Source organism: Pecten maximus, chromosome 10 (genome assembly GCF_902652985.1).
Source record: "Pecten maximus chromosome 10, xPecMax1.1, whole genome shotgun sequence".
Classification (NCBI taxonomy): Eukaryota; Metazoa; Mollusca; class Bivalvia; order Pectinida; family Pectinidae; genus Pecten; species Pecten maximus.
The window spans coordinates 20,760,943-20,780,371 of record NC_047024.1 but is presented as its reverse complement, the minus strand read 5'-3'; the positions used below and the strand labels follow the sequence as shown (position 1 = coordinate 20,780,371).

The 19,429-nt window shown below is 37.2% G+C and overlaps 1 protein-coding gene across 2 annotated transcripts; it reads left to right on the top strand.

The window, feature by feature from the left end:
• The first annotated feature begins 6,283 nt into the window (after positions 1-6,283).
• On the top strand, positions 6,284-15,549 carry LOC117335815. Of its 2 annotated transcripts, none has more exons than XM_033896022.1 (4): positions 6,284-6,405; positions 10,601-11,103; positions 14,035-14,686; positions 15,036-15,549. In XM_033896022.1, exons 2-3 carry the CDS (start codon positions 10,608-10,610, stop codon positions 14,274-14,276), a joined length of 738 nt encoding a protein of 245 aa, XP_033751913.1. In that variant the 5' UTR covers positions 6,284-6,405; positions 10,601-10,607; the 3' UTR covers positions 14,277-14,686; positions 15,036-15,549. The 2 variants fall into 2 exon arrangements, with proteins under 2 accessions (XP_033751913.1, XP_033751911.1); XM_033896020.1 differs by lacking the exon at positions 6,284-6,405 and adding an exon at positions 8,692-9,745.
• Positions 15,550-19,429: the final 3,880 nt, after the last annotated feature.

The following is a 19,429-nucleotide window of genomic DNA, read 5'->3' as shown; positions in this document are numbered from 1 at the left end:
TCGTGATTGTGCGCAATAATACACCCGATGTCATGGGGCACCAAGCAAGGTGGTACTATGTCAGACACTTGCTCCACAGAAATTAGATCCTCAAATGACGGCTTTCCCCCATCACCTCTGACCTGTACAGGTGTAACGGTTAGTCACTAAAGCTAAGTAGACAGTGGGATACTACTGGAATTTGTTCAATATTACCTGTCATCCGAGAGCGCGATGAACATGCAAATGATCAGAAAAGACCTATCATTAATAGGGGCGACCTAGTCTTCTCTGCGTTTGGAAGGAATGTGAAAAGCTGGAGGCAAACGATGACTAATAACAACAATGAAGTGCTTTGAAAGCGTTTTCTTTCTGATTAAGCTGTTTTTAAAAAATCAACAAAAATCACGTTAAAATTTTGTTGTTTATATATTGAAATGTTAGATTATCGTGTTATGAACACACGATATGTTTACGCTAGTTTCAAGATAGCCGACATGTTTCATGCTTCAACAGAAGAAAGGGAATGTCCAGATTTAGTTATAATTTTGCCAGGCAATACTTGGCTCATCATGGACGACATGATTCCTGGAAAACTCTTGATATGATAAACATGATCTTTACGATATCTCATTATATCTTACTAAATATTTAGGGTATTTCGTTACTACTGATCCGAGATCTGGGTTTCTCGGAATAGTCACACATCATTTCACTTTTCATATCCCAGTATATGTGGAGTTATTGCCCTCTATTGCTTTGGCATGTATTTTTTTCGAATCTTGTCCGCAAATTCATGATTTAGGTTAGGAAGGTGTTTCTTTGATTATTGTTCAACTGTTACTATGGTAACAAATCGTGAGAACTGTTACTATGGTAATAAATCATGAGAACTGTTACTACGGTAACATGTTACAGGGACTGCAAGTAACTATGGTGATATATCAAGCGGAGTGTATATGTCATGTATAACGTTATATATACTGTATGTGTATCGTGATACGTTACCATAGTTACAACCATGTGATATATTACCATAGTTACAGTCATGTGATATGTTACCATAGTTACAGTCATGTGATATGTTACCATAGTTACAGTCCTCGTGAAATGTGACCATAGCTATGGTCCTCGTGATATGTTACCATAGTTACAGTCCTCGTGATATGTTACCATAGTTACAGGCATGTGATATATTACCATAGTTACAGTCCTCGTGATACATTACCATAGTTACAGTCCTCGTGATATGTTACCATAGTTACAGTCCTCGTGATATGTTATCATAGTTACAGTCCTCGTGATATATTATCATAGTAACAGTCCTCGTGATACGTTACCATAGTTACAACCATGTGATATGTTATCATAGTTACAGTCCTTGTGATATGTTACCATAGTTACAGTCATGTGATATGTTACAGTCCTCGTGATACGCTACCATGGTTACAACCATGTGATATATTACCATAGTTACAGTCCTCGTGATACATTACCATAGTTACAGTCCTCGTGATACGTTACCATAGTTACAGCCCTCACGATACGTTACCATAGTTACAGCCCTCACGATACGTTACCATAGTTACAACCATGTGATATGTTACCATAGTTACAGTCCTCGTGATGTTACCATAGTTACAGTCATGTGATATGTTACAGTCCTCGTGATATGTTACCATAGTTACAACCATGTGATATGTTACAATAGTTACAGTCCTCGTGATACGTTACCATAGTTACAGTCATGTGATATGTTAGTCCTCGTGATATGTTACATTAGTTACAGTCATGTGATATGTTACCATAGTTACAGTCCTTGTGATATGTTACCATAGTCACAGCCCTCATGATATATTACCATAGTTACAGTCCTCGAGATATGTTACCATAGTTACAGTCCTCGTGATATATTACCATAGTTACAGTCCTCGTGATATGTTACCATAGTTACAGTCCTCGTGGTATATTACAATAGTTACAGTCCTCGTGATATGTTACCATAGCTAGAGTCATGTGATATATTACCATAGTTACAGTCCTCGTGATATGTTACCATAGTTACAGTCCTCGTGATATATTACCATAGTTACAGTCCTCGTGATATGTTACCATAGTTACTGGCATGTGATTTATTACCATAGTTACAGTCCTCGTGATATATTACCATAGTTACAGTCCTCGTGATATATTACCATAGTTACAGTCCTCGTGATATGTTACCATAGTTACAGTCCTCGTGATATATTGCCATAGTTACAGTCCTCGTTATATGTTACCATAGTCACAGTCCTCGTGATATATTTCCATAGTTACAGTCATGTGATATATTACCATAGTTACAGTCCTCGTGATATGTTACCATAGTTACAGTCCTCGTGATATATTACCATAGTTACAGTCCTCGTGATATGTTACCATAGTTACAGTCCTCGTGATATGTTACCATAGTTAAAGTCCTCGTGATATATTACCATAGTTACAGTCGTCGTGATATGTTACCATAGTTACAGTCGTCGTGATATGTTACCATAGTTACAGTCCTCGTGATATATTACCATAGATACAGTCCTCGTGATATGTTACATTAGTTACAGTCATGTGATATGTTACCATAGTTACAGTCATGTGATATGTTACCATAGTTACAGTCATGTGATATGTTACCATAGTTACAGTCCTCGTGATATATTACCATAGATACAGTCCTCGTGATATGTTACCATAGTTACAGTCATGTGATATGTTACCATAGTTACAGTCCTCGTGATATGTTACCATAGTTACAGTCATGTGATATGTTACGATAGTTACAGTCCCCGTGATATGTTACCATAGTTACAGTCCTCGTGATATATTTCCATAGATACAGTCATGTGATATATTACCATAGTTACAGTCATGTGATATGTTACCATAGTTACGGTCCTCGTGATATATTACCATAGATACAGTCCTCGTGATATGTTACCATAGTTACAGTCATGTGATATGTTACCATAGATACAGTCCTCGTGATATGTTACCATAGTTACAGTCATGTGATATGTTACCATAGTTACTGTCATGTGATATGTTACCATAGTTACAGTCATGTGATATGTTACCATAGTTACAGTCCTCGTGATATATTACCATAGTTACAGTCCTCGTGATATGTCACCATAGTTACAGTCCTCGTGATATGTTACCATAGTTACAGTCCTCGTGATATGTCACCATAGTTACAGTCCTCGTGATATATTACCATAGTTACAGTCCTCGTGATATGTTACCATAGTTACAGTCCTCGTGATATGTTACCATAGTTACAGTCATGTGATATGTTACCATAGTTACAGTCCTCGTGATATATTACCATAGTTACAGTCCTCGTGATATGTTACCATAGTTACAGTCCTCGTGATATGTTACCATAGTTTAAGTCTTCGTGATATATTACCATAGTTACAGTCGTCGTGATATGTTACCATAGTTACAGTCGTCGTGATATGTTACCATAGTTACAGTCCTCGTGATATGTTACCATAGTTACAGTCCTCGTGATATGTTACCATAGTTACAGTCCTCGTGATATATTTCCATAGTTACAGTCCTCGTGATATGTTACCATAGTTACAGTCCTCGTGATATATTTCCATAGTTACAGTCATGTGATATATTACCATAGTTACAGTCATGTGATATGTTACCATAGTTACGGTCCTCGTGATATATTACCATAGATACAGTCCTCGTGATATGTTACCATAGTTACAGTCATGTGATATGTTACCATAGTTACATTCCTCGTGATATGTTACCATAGTTACAGTCATGTGATATGTTACGATAGTTACAGTCCCCGTGATATGTTACCATAGTCACAGTCCTCGTGATATATTTCCATAGTTACAGTCATGTGATATATTACCATAGTTACAGTCCTCGTGATATGTTACCATAGTTACAGTCCTCGTGATATATTTCCATAGTCACAGTCCTCGTGATATATTACCATAGTTACAGTCATGTGATATATTACCATAGTTACAGTCCTCGTGATATGTTACCATAGTTACAGTCCTCGTGATATGTTACCATAGTTACAGTCACGTGATATATTACCATAGTTACAGTCATGTGATATGTTACCATAGTTACGGTCCTCGTGATATATTACCATAGATACAGTCCTCGTGATATGTTACCATAGTTACAGTCCTCGTGATATGTTACCATAGTTACAGTCATGTGATATGTTACCATAGTTACTGTCATGTGATATGTTACCATAGTTACAGTCCTCGTGATATATTACCATAGTTACAGTCCTCGTGATATGTCACCATAGTTACAGTCCTCGTGATATGTTACCATAGTTACAGTCCTCGTGATATATTACCATAGTTACAGTCCTCGTGATATGTCACCATAGTTACAGTCCTCGTGATATGTTACCATAGTTACAGTCCTCGTGATATATTACCATTGTTACAGTCCTCGTGATATGTTACCATAGTTACAGTCCTCGTGATATGTTACCATAGTTACAGACATGTGATATGTTACCATAGTTACAGTCCTCGTGATATATTACCATAGTTACAGTCCTCGTGATATGTTTCCATAGTTACAGTCCTCGTGATATATTACCATAATGACAGTCCTCGTGATATATTACCATAGTTACAATCCTCGTGATATGCTACCATGACAGTCATGTGATATGTTACCATAGTTACAGTCATGTGATATGTTACCATAGTTACAGTCATGTGATATGTTACCATAGTCACAGTCCTATTGAGATATTACTGTAGTTACAATCCGTGTGATATGTTACCGAAGGTACAGGACTATAACTATTGTAACATAACATGATGAATGTAATAACGTATTTTGCAAGACAGCAAAAATATTTAATAAAAAACATCAAAAAATATAAAGCAAAATATTTGAGATGTACAATATTGCAATGATTTGCATTCATCGTTCCAACTCAACACTTCAATAACCATACTGTACGATTATCACGCTTACCTATTACGTCCGTGTAATGCCCACTGTCCGTCTTCCGTCCGTATTGCGGTCAGTCAAATATCGTGACGTAATTTATCCCCCAGACTGACTTCACGGAAAAGACATATTGATCACTCAAGTCATTCCACGTGATGTCATAAAACCTGGGGGCCCCGGGACTCCCCCTCCCACCACTTAGCACACGTGATGTGTGACAGCGCGGTTGCTATGGGAGGGTTCGATCCCAGGACCAGGGTTTCAATGTGAGCTGCTAGAAAGCAAACTCATAACGAAGTAAGCTTATATGACCTTCCAAACACGTGTTCTCATCCCTGCAGTCTCGACCCCCATATCGAAACTACTGTACCCCACTTCAGTACACCTACCCCTATATATACTGAAAGCTATTTCACAACAGTGTTGCAATGTAACACCTGTAGTGTCAGCATATTCTGATGACGTCACACTTTTATCTATAGTTGTGTGCACAACGGTATATCACTGCATGTCAGCATTAATTTATAAATAGATGCATCGTAAGATCGATTAAATGCTGACAGTTTAATCTTGTCGGACGAGAGATGTTACGTACCGTTCCGATAAAGTGATGTGGTCGGAAATCCGCGACATGTATGACTTATGTACAAAGGAAACTAATTATTATCATTATTATTCCATTGTTATTTTTTATTTAATTATTTATTTTAATTATTATAATTATTTTTTCATTATTATTTTAATTTTAATTGCGGTTGGAAATAAGTGGTCTCTGAACAGTGTCCCTAGATACAGGAGAAGGGAGGTAACTCTTTTAACATCTCCAGTTAGACCACTAACTCGACTCAAATTTGTTATATTTGTCAACATATGTCGGTAAATGGCCATACATGACAGATTAATTCTTATTATTACGTTTGAATCTTGTTTAGAATATTACATTTAAAAACTTTTGGGAAAGTTAAGAAGTTATCAATTCATCGCTGAGTATGTAGTCTATATTTTCATTTCTAACTTAGCATTTTAGTATATTTTATTACTTATATACTTGTTAACTTGTTAAAATGATTAAATACATTAATATCACGTCTTGTTTTCAAGCTGTACTTGGACCGCGAGGTTCAATGAACCTCGCGGTCCAAGTACAGTTTTAAAACAAGACGTGATATTAATGTATTTAATCATTTTAACAAGTTAGAATGTATACATGGGAGGTAACTCCTTCAGTCTTTGGGAATTTTTCTCGGCATTAATTTGAGTTGCTTCCCTTTAACAATTGAGATTGTAATATTGCTATGTAAATATAGGTCTCTGGAAAATCCTATCTTTTTATATCGTTGACGCAATAAAAGGGTAAGATATTGGACGTGGTAATTTCCATCGACGCCATTGTAAGAGAGCACCATTGCAGCTTCGCCACGATCATCGGTAAGAAGCATGCCTTATACCATATTTTCTTCTCATGTTTTTTTTCTCATTTTTTTCCCCATTTTCTGCTTAAATAATGCCAGATTTTAATATGTTGCCTACGCTTGCTTATCCGTCTAAAGCAGTTCGATATGTTTATGAATTGCTAAAATTTTGCTATTTGGTTTCTGCTTAGTGGTAGTAGTACAAACCTTAAAAATTATGACGTCATGAGAAATTACACCAAAATTTGGACCGTGTTTGTCGGGGATAACAGTTTGGACTGTGGTCTGGCCCCATTGAACTTTGGTCTACACCGTGGTATCTATCGGCGAAATTATATTTGCAGGCGTTTTTTTCTCTGTATATTGTAAGTAAGTCGTTGCAGTCCTTGGTCTTTGACAACTTAAATATGATATTGATCTCTAGTGGGGAAAAAAGAAAAATTCAAATTTTAAGAACTTACCAGATCAAAATTTTGGTTCAGATGCCAGACCATGTTTTTAGTATGCAATGGTATTCATAAAGCTATAAAAGCCATCTGATCTGGGGTATATCTAACCATTTATAATGTGGTCAGACTTTATCAAATAAAGTATTTACTCTGTAAATATGTGATGTAAACGGGGAATCCGTGCTTTATCTTATCAATAAAACCAAACACTGGGATTTTGCTGAATTCTGCAAAGTAAAAGCAAATATCTACCATTTTACATTTTTCTTCGATTTGGAGAATTTTGAACTCGGAATGATCTTTACTGTCAGGAAGAAACTATAAGATTAGAGTGCATTGAAACATACGAGAAAGCCTCGGGCGAAACTCATGCCAACATTGTAAGGCAGGGCGTGTACACAAGCGTCAAGATGGGCGCCGAGGCGGACGACAAACGGACGAGAAATTCGGTAACCTCATTGTAATCGTGTCCAAGTGAGTCACGTGATTGACATAAGAAACGGATTGTAATTACAAAGTCTAGAGGTCTTTACTCAAACATTCCAGCCGGATAATGGTGTTGTTTTAGTGATAAAGTTTTATTGCACAAATGTAAAGACAGAGGTAGGGGAGACAGGTTGACATTTTGTTTGTGTTGTCAGCGATTTATCTATTTCCGGGTCTTGTAAACACAACTGTCTCTCCTTTGTCGGGACTAAATAATTCAATCCTTATACAGGTGTCCAGAACAAGCCATAGACTGCAATGATTTTGATATAAAATGTGCATGTCAAATATATGCATGCTAGTCATAACAACTAGTGCCAGATAATTTCATATAGTATTTATGCAATAAGATTTATTTTAATTCAAATTCAAATTCAAAATGTATGCCCGTTTTATTATTTTTTTACAAATTTAATTATTTCATAAATTGTAATTAAAAAACAAATTAGTGAACGAAGAAAAACGCTTGTTTCAATTCAAATTCAAAATGTATGCCCGTTTTAATTTGCTTTTACAAATTTATTTATTTCATAAATTGTAGTTTAAAAAAAATTAGTGAACGAAGAAAAACGCTTGTTAGTCAATCACTAAGGATCAATTGACACATTCCATATTTTGTTTAAATCCAAAACTTAAAATCTAGTCATAATACTGTTATTTCGGCTATGACTGACACACTAATTTTCGGGAGGCCAAATTTCTATGACTTAAACATAAATCACTTTTTTTTTTCTTTTTAGACAACTGTCCCTTCTTACTCAGTATTAGTATATCCCGAGTCACGGATTAGGCGTAGTTCTGCCAATACCAGGTACTGTGGGAGTCAGAGCCGAAATATTCCTCCACATCTGTTTTGTTTTAGGGAGAAACTGCAGTCTCTCAGTGGTACGATACATGTGGTAACGAAATAGATTTGACCTTTCGTGACCTTAGTTGGTATGCATCCCTCTTACAAAGACGAATAACAGGTTCCGAAGGTAATTGTATATATATAAAACTGTTCGAAGTGGTAACGAGTACAGAAAAAATCTACATTCTCAGAGACGCCTCTAAATATATAACAGTTCGATAATTAAAAGTCTGGATTGACAAATAGGAAATAAACTCTTGTTTTCGTCTGCTAAATAACTGAATAATTCAGTGCCGTAAAGCAACTGTAACAACTAAATATTTATTTACAGACTATTGGTAATTATTTATCTATCCTATTTTGATTTGACACAGGAGTGTCTCTTTCCTGATTGCTATGGAGTTAAAAGAGGGTGGTCGGGTAGCACAGTGATAATACACCTGCCTTTCACCTAGACGGCCGGGGTTCGAGTCCCCGATCGGACGAGAAAAGTTATGAGGTCACCTGCCCGACCACGTGGGTTTTCCCCGGGTCCGGCTTCCTCCCACAGTAAGACCCCTGGCCGCCAACAAGCTTGATTTAGATAAGTTTATACAACTTGTTTAGCAATTGTGTTGTGGTAAAATAAATAAAGTTTACCTAAAAGCTAGACCCGCACGTGTCATAATCCAATGAAAAATCTGCACACACATATATACATATATACGTCCCTGTTCCTTTCCCTGTACAATTGTTGGTGAAGTATTATTTAACATGTGTAAAAACCCGTATCTCTGCATATATAATCAGTATTTTTTCATTCGGGCCTCGTCATTTCTCGCTGGTTAACAAATTTTCATGACATAGATTAATTTTAAACCTTGACAGTTGGTCACAAGGTAATGCTTACATTCTACAGAAAAAAAACTCAACTCGGTGTATATAAATAAACAAATGTAATCTTCCCAATACGTGTGTCAGATATTCAAATTTCCTGTTGGCGAGGCCTGCGGTTGGCTGGCGAGGTCAGATATTACAAAGGCCCATGGAATTTCTACCTATTCAAGATGGATACAGTGATCGCCGTGTGAACGAAACTGCCCCGTGTGTAACAGGTTGTTGTGCTAGCTGGTATGAATGAAACAGTCTCGGGTCATGACCTCGGCCCCAATAATCAGCGGGCAGAATTTGGTACAAACTTAAAGGTAGTCTCCATATTTGCGAAGTTTTCCAATATAGAATGGTCAGTTTAAACAGTATATCTGAAAAATAAATTTCTACTCCGTATCTAAACGAGTTTTGATTAAACAAGATAACCACAAGTGTGTATTGTGCTTGCGTTTCAATAACGATCTATGGGCGGAGTCGTATGCTCACGAGGCAGCGATTTGATTGGTTGGATTGTTATCAATGGGCGTGTCTGTAGATGTCTGACAGTTTCGTTCATTCAAGTTCGCAGATCGTAGCGACAACGTGTATACCATTCATTCGCCTTGCGTGGGAATACATGTGCTAAAAGCTATCTCCGTTGTTCAATTTGTGTAGTTTGTTACTTTTTCACTCACGAACGGATTACTTCAGTTACTATATAGGTAAGTACATAATTCTGATCAAATATACAAGTCACAACAGTGATGGTTGATTTCTGCTGAATGTCATGTTTTAGATTAAAAATGTATTTTGCATCGTGCTTTTTGAATTCACCACCCATCAACGTCTGCTCGTGATAATTTTAGCTGACGACTGCAACGACATCGTCCCTTGTTTAAATTGTATGAAGTATTCACATAAGGAGACCGGAATGTTTACTTATTCTTAATATGTGTCCTCTTTAATGAACATGTTTTTTGTCAGAGTGATATAATATTGGAAGTGAATTGAAAGTGTCGTTATCGGTGACCTGGATTTCATCTAAATGTTGCCGTGACGCAACACAACTGTAAAATAGCTTGTTGGCCTTTTAAAGGAATATTTCGGACCCGAGGTAAAATACGGGACACGAGCAGGCACGGGAACTGTTCATATTTCGTACACTCTAGGAGGAAATGATAAAATATTCATTGCCTTGAAGCCTTTTATGAATGGGATATTATAATTTGAAACCGAAGCCTGTACTTTACTTGGATGATCGGGACATTCATTAAATTATACAAAACCGTTGAAGAACATGCGAACAAAAAATATATAGTTTTTTAGTTTCTTAGGGGGAGGGGGGGGGGGGGGGGGGGGGGGATCAAAAGAAATTGAATATTGAGAATATTTTGTTCAAGAATTTGTTAGTTTACAAGTTTACAAAGCTTTAGTGATAAATTAATTTGATAGACCCCCGATCCTTTGCTCTTTCTCACAAATGTTGGTGCAAAACTGATAAAATTTGGGAATTTCAATATGCAATTGTTGAGTGAATTTTCATATTTAACTTACTAACATTCTTTGTCCGTTTTCAGATTCATAATGGCTTTTGAGACCTTGATTGTCTGTGGATTATTTACCCTGGTTTTGGGAACACAGCAGCACGTTCCCACGTGCAAATCTTCGCAATACTTGGAAAAGAGTTTGAACGTGTGTCGACCCTGCACTCAATGTCCAGTAAACGAAGTTATCCGACGTCCCTGCGACAAAACCCGGGATACTGTGTGTGGGCCTTTCATCGAATTCGATGAGTTTCACCAAGCGCCTTTCATCAATCTTTTACCAAGCAAGAACAATATTTCACAGGAAGTGTTTGTGACCAATGAGTTAAATATTGACGTAAATACTCCAAATAACGACCCCTCGGACGTCCGGGGACAGGCGCCGATCACCATGAAGAACGGGAAATGGTACACTTTGGCCATGGCACTTCTCGGAGTTTTGTCCTTCGTATCTCTCTTCGTCATCGTCTACATCATCCTCGTCTGTTTCGTCTGCAAGAAACGACGCGAGGAAAAAGAAATCATCTATGATCCTGGTAAGATTTTTAGGTTGTGACTAATGTCCACATAAACGTTTTGATTCTGATGTGCACACAGTGAAAAATGCTTTGAATCCGTTGGGCGATGGTAGTTTTGTTTTGCATGGTCATTTACATAACTTTTTTATTGATAAATTATTTCCACATACCATTCCTTTCATTTTCAAACACAATATAACCACAATGTACACTAGTACTACATTGTATATTGTTATTGGGGATCTCTGTGACTTTTTATTATCGTGTGATCAGTATTCATCGCGTTGGACCTAGTACATGCAGTATAAGACACATTATTTTATAGGTGAAGTGAATTGTTTGCGAGAGAGAAACTATTTCTCGTTTTTTGGCGTTTACTTAAGGTTCTTTCGGAAGTATTTTGAAAAATCCGAAAATCTAAAATAATGTCGAATCTGAAATCTAGAAAATATAAATACCACGTGGTACCATCTCATTACTTTTATTAATGAAATGAACCCCCCACTCCCCGATGATACTCGTAATTCAATTCTCGGTAATTCGGTACAAGATAAAGACTAGAGTTTCAACTAATTTCAGCGCGTATCGCCATCAGGCTCCCCATTCTCCGTATGTAGGAACTCTTCGGAAAGTGAAGCACTTTTCTGATGAAAAATTATCAAACCTGCCATAATTTCAAGTGCTTAATTTTCAAGTTTTAAGTTTTATAATCTTACGTAATAATAAATAAAAATCGTTTTCTTGGTCAACAGGATGAAGGTAGGATTAAAAAATTGATTAAAATTTAACGAATTAATCTTCAACACGTGCTCGCTCATAATTTCCTTTCAAAGCATGTACATGTATATATATATATTTATATTTAAAGATGATCCCAAGAGATTTTGTTTTTAATAAAATGTAAGCATTTAATGTTCTACAACACCACGTGCCTCGTGTAATTTGGAAGTTAGCGTGTAATTAGCTGAGCGAGACAGCCTAATCCACTTTTCGTCTAACACCAGTTCTCGGTGACCCTTGGAATGCCATAAACCCCCAATCCGACGTGTAGCACACCCTGAAATCTAATCGGCGACAAATTCGAGCTAACATGTTCGTTTTATCTTTGCCCAGTGAATTCATGGCATTTTTAGCCGTCTCTTTTCTTTCATTATTCAAAGCTTGAATGACCATCGCTATCCGACAGGTCGACCTTTTTTTTTACAGTCGAAGAAATCAGATTATGAACAAAATCTTCTTTATATCTTCGGTAATTGATTTTCTTCACGGTACGACTATTTAATCTATCCTTGAAAGTGGCCTTAGGATATTGCCCTTTATGACTTTTGACGACTGAAAAAAAATCACATTGAATAAGCGTCTGAATAAAAAAAAATATATTACACACAAATCGATTATTAAGAGTAAGTTCAATAAGTACATTTATTCTTCGAAGTCAAAAAGATAAATTTAAATGGTTGAAATTGTAAAAATTCAAGGGGAAATTACGATTTTCATTAGATATTTAATAAAAAAAAAAGTAATGTAAATGACATTGGTGTCGGATACAACCTTTGTGAAATAAATGCAAAAAATTGAGGCGAAAAGCCACGTGGTTAGGCCCATTATTGAAACCCTGCCTAGACTCTCATGGCCCTTTATTTTATCAAGGTGCACTGGGTTCAACAATTAGGGATCGTCCCCTTTTGTATCTCAAACAGAGCAGAACTGCCAACACTGCAGTGATCCACTCTCGATCGCTTCCCGTGCGAGAACATTATAACCCGGACAAAAATGCGGGGAGGGTAAAATCACAATAGAAAATATCAGAAGCTGTACGGATGAATGAAAGGAATTTTAAAGAGGACAGGAAGTGCTGTTTTATTACTAGAGGAAACATGCATTAATGATAAAGATAATGCAACATTATAGTTTTATTTTTAATATCGAGAACAATCATTCATTCAGTTTTTTTTTAATTCAATACTACAGCTTATCATTAAAATAAATGATGCGAGAATGTTGAAGTTTATGACCTAATTTGACTGTTTACCGAGCCGTAAATGATGATAGAGCTTTGATAGGGAGTTTTAGCCATATAGTATTCTCTGGCGTTTCCAGGCTCTCTCACTAAATATAATTTACAAATATATAGAGTGTTAACATTCGAACATAAACCGTAGAACGAATTTAGGAAAAGTTTAGGAAAACTTGTAAAGACCGGTTTTCACAAATGTTTAACCTTACTTATAAGGTTAAACATTTGTGAAAACCCGTCTTTACAAGTCTCTAGTGACTGTCTTGATCATCAGAGCACAGGGATTTTCTCGGCTAAAAAAAATTGTCAATTAAGAAAAAAAATACGGACAATGAACATTTCCGGTAGTGAACATCGGTTTCATTGTTAATCTGACTGATGTCGATTTCATCGCGACCTTCGCCGTCAACCCCCGTCAAAGAGAGACAGGACATGAACATTCATCATAATTACAAGCTACAACAGATGTAAATTTCGTCACAAACGTGTCTCGCTGAAATGGCCCGTGACACACCGCCTCTCTAAATATGGACGTATTAATGCTAATGATACGGCCACTTGAGGGTTAATGAGAAACCATCATTACCGTAATAAACAAAGTCTATTACTGCTGTCAAAGAGAGTATACCCCAACACCATTCCCCTCCCCTAAACCCAACCCCATCCCTCTCCACTACCACCTCCAAAAAAGTTTTGTGTTTAACTACGTTTTCACATTTTACACTTAAAATAAGAGACACTGACTTCTATAATAAATGTACATGAAATTAATGTAATAAAAAGTTATGGGATGTTGAAAGGTGCATTTTTCATTCAATTATTGTTCTTCGTTTTCAATTTTCTTTGCATTTATTTTTTCAAAAAAAAAAAAAAAGAAATTGTAAAATTTGTGCAAAAACTAATTTCATAATTTGAACATTTTATCTTTTCAGAAATGTGCACTCCTGCGCCGTCACCGATGCAGACGTATTACCCCCCACGTAGTAAGAAGGTTGCGTCGGCCGACGTGGAGGAGAGCGACGATAGTGCCGGCGGTGGCCGCATGATTGTTCTGCCAAATATCTACATACCATTCGCCAGTCAGGACTGTGATTATGACGCGGACAACAGCGGACAGACAGTATCTTCTGGATCCACAAACTATGTCTATTTCAAGGCGCCAACTTCATCGTAGTGAAAAACTGATGTGTGGAGTTTTAAACTATTTTGTAACTCGTGCGTTTCAGCGGTACAGGACGTACTGAACTGGGTTAAGATTTAAATTATGAAAGGAAACAGATTTTCAATATGTGACGTTTTTATGGAAATATATAATTATTTGGTGCTACCATGGAAACGAGAGCTTGTTTAGAAATATTGCCGCGGTCAAGTGAATGGCTGTGGGTGTGTTCGCTCCGGACATCTTGTGGTCATCTAGTCAATGGAAAGAACGCCTTCTCCCAAATGACCACTGTTCTCCGATACCCACAATCAAACTGACCAAGAAAATTTATTCCAGCAATGATCACGAACGAAGGTCCCAGCAGGAAAGTACACCAGCGATGCCAGGTCCTCTGTGAAAAGGATGTACTTTCAATATGCGAGGTAATTTGTTTTATAATACAAATTTCTCTCTTAAAGAAAAGAAAAATTGAAAATCGTATTGTATTTCCATTCTTTCCTTAGAAAATCGTTCTACCGTGTGTTAAACTGGGACAGATTGACAGCAAACCTCCAATGTTTGGGCTGTTTTTAAATGGAAGATAAATAACTAGGTATTCTTCTGCCGTAATGTGTGGGGTTTAAATGCAAATGATCCATCCTTCTAAGGTATCGCTTAGTTACATTATGCAAATGTATTCGTACCCTTACCCCCAAAAGATACTTTCCACTTAAAATGTTAAATCTAATAACTTGAGATGACGCTAATTTTTCTCTTCCTTTCTATTTTCAGAGTTCTGCAATATCAAATTCCTCAGAGGCCCAGGAACGTCAGTGATCAAGACTTCTGGAACTCTGTTGAAGTGTCATGGGCGATATACGTTTCTGGAATAAAACATTCTAACATGGATCCATTAAACTCCTACTAAAAATAAATAAACTGGCGAGACATTTCAACAAGGACTTTGGGTGTGTGATGATTATATAATTTTAATTTTGTGTTGTTGAGTTTTGTAACATTAATATGTGTATAAGTGTGTTTTGACTCTTTACGTTTTGATTATTTGAAATCCAGCCGGATTTTCTTCGACTTCCGATTCGTTTCGGATGATTTTCCTTGTTTGATTTAGATAAATATATTGACCAAAGGGACCAGAATGTCTCGATTGAGATTCCAAAGAATACTTATGTACGCTACGTCTGTGATTCTCCATATTGTATTTATTGATTCTTCATCTTTTTTTTTCTATTTGAAAATGATGCAAACAATGCAAAAAGTTTGTAATTATAAAATACTAAAAGAAATATTTGTTTTTCATGTTTTTCTTTGACTACCATTCCTAACATGCACGAAATGTTCTCAACTTTTCTTGATCAAAGTATCCCAGATATAAAAGGTTAACAGTGAATTTCATTGCTGAAGGGAAATTGTGTGAGTCATCTCTTGGATCGCTAGAGAGTTGAGGAAATTTGTGCAGAATTGGTTGAATGCCGAGCATCTGAGTTTAAGATATCATGGGATAGGGTGAATCGTTTCGTTTTGAGAAACTAGTATAAAAAAACTATGGGACTATGACATTTAGTTAGAAGTATCGACACTAAATTAGACTCTGTGTGACTAGTACGACACTAAATTACACTCAGTGTGACGAGTACGACACTAAATTAGACTCAGTTGTGACGAGTACGACACTAAATTACGCTCTGACGAGTACGACACAATAAATTGCACTCGGTGTGACGAGTACGACACTAAATTAGACTCAGTGTGACGAGTACGACACTAAATTAGACTCAGTTGTGACGAGTACGACACTAAATTACGCTCTGACGAGTACGACACAATAAATTGCACTCGGTGTGACGAGTACGACACTAAATTAGACTCGGTGTGACGTGTACGACACTATAAATTACACTCAGTGTGACGAGTACGACACTAAATTACACTCTGGTGTGACGAGTACGACACAATAAATTACACTCAGTGTGACTAGTACGACACAATAAATTACAGTGTGACGAGTACGACACTATAAATTAGATTGGTGTGACGAGTACGACAATAAATTAGATCGGTGTGACGAGTACGACACAATAAATTACACTCAGTGGGACGAGTACGACACAATAAATTAGATCGGTGTGACGAGTACGACACAATAAATTAGATCGGTGTGACGAGTACGACACAATAAATTAGATCGGTGTGACGAGTACGACACAATAAATTAGACTCGGTATGACGAGTACGACACAATAAATTAGACTCGGTGTGACGAGTACGACACATTAAATTAGACTCGGTATGACGACTACGACACAATAAATTAGACTGTGTGACGAGTACGACACAATAAATTAGACTCGGTGTGACAAGTACGACACAATAAATTAGACTCGATGTGACGAGTACGACACAATAAATTAGACTCGATGTGACGAGTACGACACTATAAATAAGACTCGATGTGACGAGTACGACACTATAAATAAGACTCGGTGTGACGAGTACGACACAATGGATTAGACTCGATGTGACGAGTGCGACATTAAAAAGTGTGACGGGTATAACTTGATGAGTTACAGTCATTTAGGCGAGGGAGTATGTATGTTATTGGCGAGGAAAGTTCATTGTAACGGAGTATCTTTGTAAATTTCTTTCACGGTCTCTAAAAGTGGACTAGCTAGTTTTCACGTACTCATTACACCGTTGTAGGGATAAGTATGTTTACAACTATAGTAACTACTCAAAATAAACACACATGCCACGGCTACATACAAATTCTGTATCACCAGACAGATCAACACAATTTATCCCAATTTTCGTCAATTTTGCTGAAATTACTTTAGAATAACTTAGCTTGTATGATAGATCATGTTTACCCAGTCGATGAGGGGGAATGGGGAGGGGCGTGAGTCACAATGACTCTTTGTTCACGAACCGTAAAATTATCGTCCATTGTATTTACTTCTATCTTAGAACAAAACACGGCCATTGTTTGGGAGCGCGACAGCGAATACCTCACAGAATGAATCATATTTCTCCCCAAATTACCCCGACATAAATCGTGTATTTCCATTTTATGAACGTTTCAGACATATGAGTCCATTGTACAGGAGATAACAGGTTGTCAAGCAGGTCAATTACACTAACACAATGATGATAAGGACTTGATAGACTCCACGCTGACGTGTGAGTTTTGTCTGGAGACAAGCACCTTTATATTTCGTAGATTCCCCAGTATCATGTGCGTTCCCAGCCGGCGATTCGAACCCATGGGCTTTGTTCTGAGACGAGCATCCTTTATATTTTGTAGATTCCAACTATCCCGTACGACCCAAGCCGCCACACATCGCGATTCGAACCCATGGACTTTTGTTTTGAGACGAGCATCCTTTATATTTTGTAGATTTCCACTATTCTGTAACCCCACCGCTCCCGGCACACATCGCGATTCGAACCCATGGACTCAAAGATCCATCACTACCAGACTTCATGAATCCCGCGTCCCCAGAGTACCCAATAAGATCACTCCCTTCTTTATAACTTTCTCCGAGGCATGAAGGTATAGACCCAACTTTGACGCATGGTGTTGAACACTGTACCCGTATTAGTCAGCAATTATGACTGGGTATTGATCGCTTTCACTTGTACATATCAAAATTGCGATTTGTATTAAACTGTTCATCAATGCGTGAATCTTTAATGAAATATTTTGATATTAGATTTTTTACTATATGTATATAAACAAGCGTGGCGAGCAAACCATCATTCCACGTCGTGACCAATTCCGTTTGGTCCCGATCCTTGACGGAATTGGCCGAGATAGTACGATGCTCAAATGTAATAACCCCCTCCCCTTCACCACAACTTGACTTGAGAGGTTACGAAAGGAGGAACAAATGAGTTATTTTTAGTTCAAATCCAGATTAGTCATCCCTCGTACATCGCCTTGCTGAAATCAGATTCATTATTTTCCTCTGAGGACATTTTCAGTGAACGTGTTCACGGTTAACTAAAAAAAAACTTGGTACTTGTGTTTATCTAAACATTACGGCTGGTAGTTAATATTCTCTATCATTAGCTCGTGACAATTTTACATGTATAGAACTGCAATAAGCACATTATGACTTCTAATTTAAATTACCGCCATAACCAACAAAAATCTAATAAAGCAATTTTGCTCTTCACAAATCAAATTATATGTTTAGAGAATTTTAAAATTGGTTGCTGTATTATTTCGTTTTGCCCTAGCCTATACTCGAGAGATATGACCATATGACCCCGTTCTGTACAAACCCTAAATTATATTTTTCACTGGTGGTCCCTTATCTCGACATAATCTAAACAAGAGGTCTGTTTATTAATGTAAATTTTGTCCATCTGATGACATGGTATAAAGTTTCAACTGACATACAATTTATTCCCTTCACAGAACTCTATCAACCGAATGAATTAATTCGAATTTCACTGCAATTTAATAGCCAATAATTGACACTTTTTCACGCGACATTTCGCGGACGACATAATTTCAATGCTCTCTTCTAAACTTGCTCTTGGCATACAGACTGGTTTTTTCTTTTATAAAATCTACTTTTTTGTGTGGAAAGTGTCTCGTTTAGAAAACGAGCAGCTTGCGGCCATCACCCCGCTGTCTTGGGAGGGACTACGAGGACCCTCCCCCCTCCCCTTCAGACGAGAGGTGGTGAGATACACAGACGCCTAGATCTGTAGACAGTCATGTTGACTGAAAACTTACAATTTTCTGTTTTTAATGAACGCATATCAGATGTCTGCCTGGGGATAACTCCACTATAGAGTTTCTTCGAGAACAAAGATGTCGTCTGCAAACGATTTGGTCTTATTGTGTTTTTGCATACTAGACGTATCTTTACTACCCGTATGAGGTCTGGGAAATGAACTCCGGGGTCACAGCGGACATCAAGCAAATCGTGAAAATGCAATTTTCACAAACAATAAAATACGTTCCGTATCATTTGTAATCAGATGTGTTTCGTATTTTATATCTACCAATAAAACATAATCCTTGCTGCGAAAGTGCAGTTAACATCGTCACAGGCGTCACAGGGGCGTAAAAAATAGCACGCGCACTTGTGTTGAGTCTATAAATCTGGAGAAAAAATGACACAGATTATATACAGCACGGTTATGTTAAGGAGATA

Excerpts from the sequence above, each read along its gene's own strand:
- LOC117335815 (XM_033896022.1), top strand. The coding sequence starts at position 10,608 with ATGGCTTTTGAGACCTTGATTGTCTGTGGATTATTTACCCTGGTTTTG. Across the intron at positions 11,104-14,034 it reads AGAAATCATCTATGATCCTG|AAATGTGCACTCCTGCGCCG; the intron begins GTAAGATTTTTA and ends TTATCTTTTCAG.